The 9,270-nt window shown below is 44.8% G+C and overlaps 2 protein-coding genes and 1 non-coding gene across 3 annotated transcripts; all 3 read left to right on the top strand.

The window, feature by feature from the left end:
* The first annotated feature begins 5,018 nt into the window (after positions 1 to 5,018).
* On the top strand, positions 5,019 to 5,627 carry LOC129617867 (peptidyl-prolyl cis-trans isomerase E-like). Its single transcript, XM_055532910.1, has 3 exons — positions 5,019 to 5,193; positions 5,237 to 5,469; positions 5,523 to 5,627. Exons 1-3 carry the CDS (start codon positions 5,019 to 5,021, stop codon positions 5,625 to 5,627), a joined length of 513 nt encoding a protein of 170 aa, XP_055388885.1.
* Positions 5,628 to 6,433: 806 nt separating this feature from the next.
* Positions 6,434 to 8,204, top strand: LOC129617866 (apoptosis-inducing factor 3-like). Its single transcript, XM_055532909.1, has 8 exons — positions 6,434 to 6,547; positions 6,591 to 6,824; positions 6,908 to 7,105; positions 7,173 to 7,285; positions 7,331 to 7,570; positions 7,617 to 7,739; positions 7,784 to 7,877; positions 8,049 to 8,204. The coding sequence occupies exons 1-8, from the start codon at positions 6,434 to 6,436 to the stop codon at positions 8,202 to 8,204; spliced, it is 1,272 nt and encodes a 423-aa protein (XP_055388884.1).
* Trnac-gca (transfer RNA cysteine (anticodon GCA)) lies at positions 7,953 to 8,024 on the top strand. The gene has a single exon. It is a non-coding gene; the product is annotated as a tRNA-Cys (tRNA).
* Positions 8,205 to 9,270: the final 1,066 nt, after the last annotated feature.

The following is a 9,270-nucleotide window of genomic DNA, read 5'->3' as shown; positions in this document are numbered from 1 at the left end:
GTATGCCTTTTCCAATCAGCAGTGACCCCCCTGCATTGGAAGTTGCAGAACAAGAAGCAACAACACTTGTATGGAACTTTTAAGCAACTTGATCCTTTTTATGAGAACAACCAAACATCATCCGCGTGTCCCCCTCAGGTTAGGAAGCTCGTTTCTTGGCAATATGGATCCGAGTCAGATTCCCGTATCGTCGTCATATTAAAAGACGGCCGTCAACTTGTTGGATTTCTTTACTGTTTGGATTCACTTGGCGGATTGCTTCTTGTTAATGTTGAGGAATACTATGAGCACCTGGAAACGGGTAAGCGACAGGATTGGGAATCGCTACAAGCAAACATCACGTTTCTAGGTGAAATTATTTCTCGCGCAGCTGCGTTGTTATTAGTACCCCCCGTGATCAAGTTCAACGAATTTTGATTCAACGAAAGTTGATTAGCAAAACCCCACTAGCAGCACCGAAAACGTGATTGGAGCAAAAAAGTGTGCTGAAAAAATAAGGGAACTGGCTGAAATAGGGAACTTCTAGCGTTTGACAGAAACTGTTGGTTGGCTATAGAGACAGTTGACTTCTGCTTGACGTCGTAGCATTGCTAAGTGTTTCTCCATTCGGCTATAAAACTGATCAAACTCAGCTGTTGAAGTCTGGGAAGAGGGGGCAAGACTCGATCGTACAAATCCATGAACATCCTCGCGAGCACATCGAGAAAAGTATTCTCTGAAATTATTGGAAGCAAATTGCGATGAGACTCTTTGGATGTTGCGATAGAGTGAGAAAAGCTCCCGTTTTTGAATTCTGGTTATCATGATTTTGCGATAGCCAGTAGGAACTCAGTCGGGGCCTGCGTTCTGAAGGAATGGGACGCACTCAAGCAAGACGTCCGCATCGCTCTCGTCCTAAATTTAAAGGACCCGACACTCTTGTAACGTCAGCGTTAACGAGAGATGAAAACCCTCTCATCGATGCTGAAATCAACGAAGAAAATGTCACAGATTTTATTTCACAGGTGAGAAGTCAGCTGGTTTTTCAGTCGACGATTTTGTTCGCAGCTTTCTTCGGGAGACCCTGCTGTTCGTGAGAGTGCGATAGTCGCAGCGGGGGCGGTTTTTTTCGCGTCCGTCCAGAATCGCTGAAGAACTCTTGGAGCGTGAGGGATCGATTGAAGGAATTGTGAACGCATTCCATTTAAATGGACCTGATCATAGACGTGTGAGGGCTGCTGCGTCTGAGACGTTGTGTCATTTGATGGAATGGCTGGAAGAGGAAAAAGTTGTCATGATGGTGAATGGCTCAAGATTGCTTGATTGCTGTTTAGAGGTCTTAGTAGAGGTGAGCAATTGAAACAGAAATAGTTTTGACTGGTTCTGACTTTTCAGGAATCTTCTAGTCTTCAGAAGATGTCGTATCCTTCCAAAGAAGCTGATGATGCCATGTATTCCATTCAGAAATGTTTTGATTTACTTACTCTTTTATGGTACGGATCATTTTTAATTCATTGGCCTTGTTTGTTTCCTTTCCAGTCAATTCGATCAAATCGCTGTATCACTCCAAGAAGCCTTCCAGTCTTCTAATGCGGAGGAAACATTTCGTGTTATCACATTTGCATTTGCAGCGGGTGCGCCAATCCCTTCTAAAGTGCGCCTGAGTTTTTGTTGCAGGTCTCCCCGCAGGATGTTTGGGACTTTCCTCCTCCCCCCGATCCCTACAGTCGTCGATGGCCTTCACGTCTGCTGCTGGTTTTCTTGCTGCTGTGCTGCGAACAATCAAACATTACTCGATTGATCTCTCCAAGTCTGAAAAAGCTGTTAGGGTATGGTGTGCCTGTGCTGTAGCGTTGCGGGAGAATTTTCTTCTCTACCAGGTTGGAGCTCTTCTCCGTTCCTTCGCACCGTTGGTATTCACACTCACTGAGGTGTCGTCTCATGGATTGAAGCGAACATTGGAAATTTTGTCCGCCCAGATGGATAATCAACTAGCGGCCACTTCAGTCGTCGCAATGTGGAACACCAACTGTATCGGTGAGCGAACGTCGATTTTCTCTGTTCACGCGTCATTTCAAACAGACGCTGTTCTTCAATTCATTGAATTTGTCAACAGTAATAAAACTCTAGATGCTCCAATTGACGGATTTGGAATTACTCTTGAACAGCTAGTTCCTCTTCTGCTGTCGTTTGTGTCTCCGAACCCATTTACCTCTGCGTTTGAGATGGTTATGGTAATCAATAGCTCTGATGGGAAGGACAAGGCGGAGATTACTCCTTCATCTGCACTTGCTAACAATTGTAAGGTACCGCTTGGTCATGGGGAGAAGTTCGAAGATACAGCGGAAATTGCTGCAGCTCACCAACTTGAATCCCAGCTGCGTTCAATAATAAACGAGTTGGTTCTAGCGAACAAGTGTTTGAAGTTGCTGGATGCCGTTGTCGACAATTCTCCAATGGAAGTTCATGTTATGAGTGAAATAAATATTCCTCCAGCACCAATATTGCCAGTTGCTCTTGAATCTTCGTTAGAATCAATTCAACGCGACTCCGTCAGTAATCCGCCTTCGAGTGGCTGGACGGCAATCGTTTCTACATTAGCGGGTGCCATCAAAACACTACCGCAACTAATGATGCAATTTGGGACACTCACCTCATCTGAGTAAGTAGCAATGATGAGATTTGCAGCATCTTTCTTCAATAGGCATCTATGGGAGCTTTTCGTGGCATTCTTCGATGCGCTGTCATCATTATTCCATTTCTTTGGTTCAGTCATGTCTTCACAGAATCTGCCCTTGCACTGTTCTTCAACATTCAGCCCTTCTGACACTGTGCAAGGTCCCTTCGCTGCCGTTCTTGCTGCCGCTCAATTGCTTGAATTGGTTCTAAAACTCTCCAGTAACTCGCCCCCACCCGTTGCCGCTATTCTGACATCGATCGAATTTGTAGAGGCCTCCGTTCATGTGAGCATCTAGGTGCTCGCATCCTGATTTCAATTTCTCGTTTCAGATGGCTCTTGAGATAACAAACAGACTCCCGGCGCCTCTCAATGTTGTAACGGAGGAGGCAGGAGAGAGTTGTGTTCTCTCAGTCACATCACGCATAGAGGACTTGGTGTCCACTTCGACGTCATCTCTTGTCGAAGCGATCGCCGCAGCCGCTGTTAAAAAGACCTCAAAAAGAAATCAGAACCATGAATGACGGGGAAGACGACGAGGACGACGAGCTTGCTGAATACCGCAACCGTGAATTAGCTGATTGCGTCTCAGTTTGCGAATCCATTTGGCAAGATATCCAAGTGCAGTTGAGCGCGTTGAACTGTTCTATCGGAAGAAGGTGGAGATCGACGTCGATACTGAGGGAAATTTTATCGCGATCACTGATTGCTCTTGAAGAGAAATCGACTACGATTCAACTCAAGGCAGCTTTGCTCGATTCGATCTTTGACGTTTTTGAAGGTGATTTTGTTTCCTTTGATGTGTTTTATTGATTTTTGCTTTTTAGATGAAGACTATGATCCTCTCTTTGTTGAGTTGAAAGCTGTCAATCGTCTTGAAGAAATCTGGAAACGCGTTCGTGGATCGATGAAAAAAATGTCTAAGCGAAGCGAGGGAGATCGCTTTCAGGTTCAAGCCGCAGTTCAAAATCTTCAGGCTTTTATTTCATATAAGAAGTCTCATATACACTGAAAATTCATCTTTTCTTCAGAACACTTGTTTTTGATTTCTTTTTTGTTTTGCTTGCTACTCTGTTTTCATCTTCACTAGAAGTTTATGTCGGACAAGAAAAAAACTTCAAGCTCGGGGAGATCAGAAGTGTGTAGACCTTTTAACATTCCTGTCAGCTAGGGCTCTGACATACAATTGATTCCATCTCATGCGGCCTGGTAAATCCGAAAATTGCCTCGAATAACGCCAATCTGGCGTCAAATTTTGGGTTGCAACTGAACAGGAAGAGACATTGTTCGGATCGGACTCTATTCCACCCACTCAGCCTCAATGGCTCCAATTTGATCCGAATTTGGTCCTTGTCGTAAAGCGCTTTCTGCAGCAACTTGATCCACACCACCTTTTGAACGCTTTGCACCGGACCCACTCTAACAAACAAAACACTTCTTCAACATCGCGGGAGGTTTCTTCACCTTTCCAGTTTTTGCTGAAGCTCCAAAATTGTTTCTTCCAATAAATGCCGTTTGATTTCTAGCTTCTCCCTTTCCATCTGAGAAACGCTTCGTCGTCATTTTCATTCTACTGAAATGAACTCACTTGTGCAGCTAATATTTCGCGCCCTTTAACACATTGTTCATGATACTCTCGTCTTGTAATAACAGTCAAAATATGTCTCATTCCAATTCTGACCTAGGGCAGTCACTGCAACACCGCCAACCGAGAATTCCCTACTTTTTTGAGACGACCATGGTTCTCTTGTTCAAGTCTATTCTGCGCGAACGCGTCCCTCTCACTCAATAAATAGTTTTTTTCTTTCAACAACACATACCTGGAAGGACAAGATAAAGTTTTCTCATACGTATTCATATTAAGTACCAAAGTTTATGTAAATCTTCAGTCGAGCGTTGTTCTAATAGAACGCGAGGCCAAGCATCCCCGCTACGTGAAAGAGTATGTTTCATTTCAACGCTGATGGTGGGGTCGATATAACTTCCCTACACAACGTTTGGGTTGAATGAAAACAAATCATCGAAATTCTCACCTCCCAGAAGGCGGACAGACCGCCCGACGTTCTCCAATCCCGTCTCGGATTTGGGGGACGCTGGTTAACCATCTGAAACCGCTTTGAACTTATTCGCAGAATTCCGAAACCCATTGTTTGTTCTGTGCGCCGTTGCAAAAAACTGGTTCGATATTTTCTCAGCAGGAGGAAAACTCTCGTGCAATTTGTTTCAAACTATATCAAGCACATCATGCGATTGGATGCATGGATCACACTTCTGAAAACTTCAGTACTGCAGGGACAAGGTGTGGATCCTGGTCATTCAGATGGTTTCAGTCACCTAGAGATGTCAGGGCGCTAAAGGCAAAATGGCGACTGTGAAACGAACATTACTAACGGGACTCCCATCCGAATCAAATAGATTAAAGCGCACTCTATATGTCGGAGGGTTAGATGACCATGTCAATAAGGCAATTTTGCAAGCCGCATTTATTCCCTTTGGGGATATTCGCACGACAGAAATCCCAATAGACAGAGCGACGGGTAGGAATTCCAATTAAATGTGAAATTTCATTTTGAGAATCAGGAAAACATCGAGGATTTGGTTTTATTGAATTTGAGGAGGAGAAGGATGCTGATCAGGCAATTGACAACATGAATGAAGCGGAGTTATATGGACGGATATTGAGGGTTAACTTGGCAAAAACACCAGCGAGAAGGCCTGGAGAAGGATCGAAGGCTGTATGGTCGGATGACTCGTTTTTGCGCCAGCAATTGGCTGAAGAATCGTTGCCAATTACGGAAGAAGACATGGACCTGGTGAGAATTACATCATTGCCATTTTTTTATTTGAAGACCGTCGTGTTGTTTAGGCTGCCTTATTGAAGTGTACCGAAGCTCAAGAAGCACTAAGAAAGCGTGAAGACGATAGACGTCTTGAACAAGCTCAAATCTATGAGACCCCACCTGATGATTAGCCGAAAATTCCTATCGATTTTCATTGTTTTACGAACATACTCAGTCCCGTGAACCCCAGCAGTCCCACAATCTGAAGGGCCATTCTTAAAATACACCTTTTTAATGCTTCTCAATTTTACTTCCTTCAGCAGACGAGGGTTCTCGCCACTCGGCGCTTTATGGTCTGTTCGACCCAGGAACTCCCATCGTGGTGATGGAGCCTTCAGATGGGCTGCAGCTGGCGCGATTCTAGCAGCTCCGTTGCTGGTCCCCAACGATCGACCACTCTTCATGCAAAACCTAACTGCCGGTTTTACATCATCGGCAGCTCACTGCTCACCAGCACCGCCAATTGAAGAGCTTGATGTTGGAAGCATGGATCAATTTAAACCCGGCGAACTGCATGAAATCACTATTCATGGAGGTGCGCGTGTAGAGAACAAACTGAGAAGAATAGTAACTTCCCTCTTTTTTAGGAAAAGATCAGATTCTAATCGCTAATATTAATGGGAAACTGTTCTGCACGGGGAATAGTTGCAGGTTGGCCTCCTTAGTTTTCGTTCGACCTAATTGTTCCATTATCTCAGCCATTATTCGGCCCCACTTCATAGAGGCATTGCTAGCAAAAATGAGACGATCCAATGCCCCTGGCATGACGCTGAGTTTGATTTAAAAACTGGAAAATGCATTGGCGGTGAGAAAGAGACGCGTGTCTCTATCGGTACTGCGCGATTGGTTCTCAGGATGTGGACTGAAGGGCATTCCAACTTATCCTGTAGAAGTTCGCAACAATCGTGTGTTTGTGACAGTCCCAGTAGTTGACGAAATGGTTGATTTCATCGATGTCCCAATGGCGAAAAGAGATCCTGAAAATAAGACGGTCATCGGGATTGTCGGGGGTGGAGCTGCAGCGTTGACGTCAGCCGAGACTCTGAGACAAGTGGGTTAGCACAGATGACAGATCCTTCAAATTTCCCGTTCAGGAAGGATTTACGGGGCGCATTCTCATGTTCACAGAAGAGCCGCATGCCCCTTATGATCGCCCTGTGCTCTCCAAGAATTTCAACGCAAAGATTGATAAGCTGCTCCTTCGTACGCCTGAATGGTTGACGCAGGAAGCTACCGTAGAATTCCTTCCCAATACAAAAGTTAAACATGTTGACGTGCGAAAAAAGACAATCGTCACAGAAAATGGCGAATCATACAATTGTGACAAGGTAGGAGTGAGGGGGTCAGTCTGGAACTGCTTGACGATCTCCGACAAATCGGCAGAGCGTCTCTAACTCGTCGTGTTGTTCAGATTCTAATTGCAACAGGCGGGATTCCTAGACGTTTGAAAATTCCAGGAAGCGATTTACGAAACATTGAAGTGTTGCGGAGTTACAATGATTTGCAACGTCTTGCTATTTTCGGAAAACTCGATCAGAATGTTGTTATTATTGGGTCGTCGTTCATTGGGATGGAATTAGCGGCATCGTTTGCGAAGAACGGAGCGAAGGTCACTGTTGTAGGAATGGTGGGCATCTCAGCGCAGTGGTTGCTCTTTGCATTGCTGCGCGTTACAGGAGGCTCATCCTTTTGAGCGTGTGTTGGGTGCCCGAATTGGGCAGCAGCTAGCGGGGTTCCTCAATCAGAAGAAGGTAGTGTTTAGAGGTGGAAGAAACGTCGTCAAGTTCCAGTGAGTTCCAGCTGCGTCATTGATTGGTGAAATCCTTGCATCCAGCGGTTATTCAGGCAAAGTCACGGGTGCTGAATTGAATAACGGCGAAATCTTGCAAGCGGACCTGGTCGTACTTGGAGTTGGTGTTGTACCAAACACTGAATTGGTTCAGGGAGTCGAAACACTTCCTGACCGTTCACTTCACGTCGATCCATTTATGCAGTGCGCTATCAAAGCGTCAATATATGCAAAGACTTCTGTTGTTCATCAGAGTCCGTGGATGCAAAGATGTTTATGCAGCAGGTGATATTGCGACCTTTCCCTACTACAAGTTAGGGGAGGATATCAGGATTGAGCACTGGGACGTTGCAATGCAACAAGGACGCATCGCAGCTAAAAACATGATGGGGAAAATGGCACCCTATGATAGCATTCCGTTCTTTTGGACAATGCTTCTCGGAAAGAGTATCAGGTGCTCATTCAAGTTGCTCGAATCACGCAATTTTTTTTCTCCAGATATGCAGGCTACTGTGTAAATCCTGATGAAATCGTCATCGAAGGTAATCTGAAGGATATGGAGTTCGCTGCGTTATACGTTAAGAATGACCAAGTGAGTCTTAAATTGAAGTGGAAGACAGAGAAGCTGTTGTTGCTATATCTGTATTTGTGCGAATGAAAAGATAGAGGGTGTATAGCTCAGTGGTAGAGCAGCTGACTGCAGATCAGCAGGTCCGTGGTTCAAGTCCGCGTGCGCCCTATTTTTTCCATCCTTGGTGGACAGATTCAGGCTGTTGCTACCTGTGGGAAAGATCCAGCAGCTGTCGCAACAATTGAAGCTATGAGGAGAAACCTTCTTCCTTCGTATTTGGAATATCAATTAGGGTTGATGAATGTTGAACAGCTGGTTCGGGTTGCCCAGGTAATGAGATTCCGATAATTCAATTGCCATTAATGTCCTTTTGTAGCACAATTGCGCACAGCAAGAATAGACACCCGAACACATACTCTAAAAGTGCACGACAGCTCGTTTGCAACAACCTCAAAAATCGAAACCTCCATCAAGATCTGTCACGTTACACATTGTAATCGCTGTGACCAAGCGTTGCATCATAATCTTAAACAAAAAACAGAATTGCGATTTGTTTATATAGACGATGATTACCTCCTGGGACGAGTATAATGGCATTTTCAGAATACCAAAACACGTCCCTGCTTTTGGAAGTCGGGAGTCAACAAATGAAACTTGATCCATGTTCGTTTCATTGATGTTGTCTGATGCTAGTCGATCGTATCTGGAAATAACGGCCAATTGAACAAAATAAGACAGACTTCCAGCTAATACCTCAAAAACTGCAAGTCAATGTTTCCTTCTGTTAATTTTGAACTCCCAGTAGTGAAGCGGCAAAATGCTCTTAACAGTTCCTGGTCAAATCCTCGCAGTATGGTGCGAAGCCACCTGTGAAAAGACAAGACTTGGTGAAAGTGTGATTGCAACTCTCTTACTGCATATGGGAGTCAGAATAGCCGGAGCGAGCTTCAAGACGAGACTGCAACAGACCACTAAACAAAATCATAGGTTGCCAACTTACGATCAGATCAGCCACATCGATGGTGTTATCTTCACCAACTACTCGCCACAAGTCCTCGGCTGTTAATAGCAGTGTTGCCACAGATGGAGGAATGACATACTGAAGACCATCTTTCATGCACTGAGCGATAAGATGCTTGTTATTAGCAAGCACTCCTAGTGTTTGATGAACCAGTACATTACACTTTGAAAGTCGGTCCAGCAATTCGGAGAACTCCTTCTGCGAGCAACTGAAGAAATCATCTCGTTTCCTCGTTTCAACGGACGCCCATTCGGCCATTTTGTTGATAAGCGAGGGATGGAAAAGCGGTCCTGAGTGGCTGACGGTCTGGAAGAAAGGTGTCGTCATTGACAATCACGAAGCAATTTAACGGACCTTGTTTAACAGTGAAACGGCAGCATCTAAGATGAGAAC

This window comes from Condylostylus longicornis, unplaced genomic scaffold, assembly GCF_029603195.1.
Source record: "Condylostylus longicornis isolate FDR11 unplaced genomic scaffold, ASM2960319v2 ptg000674l, whole genome shotgun sequence".
Classification (NCBI taxonomy): Eukaryota; Metazoa; Arthropoda; class Insecta; order Diptera; family Dolichopodidae; genus Condylostylus; species Condylostylus longicornis.
The sequence above is the reverse complement of the archived record's forward strand: the minus strand, read 5'-3'. Positions and strand labels throughout refer to the sequence as shown.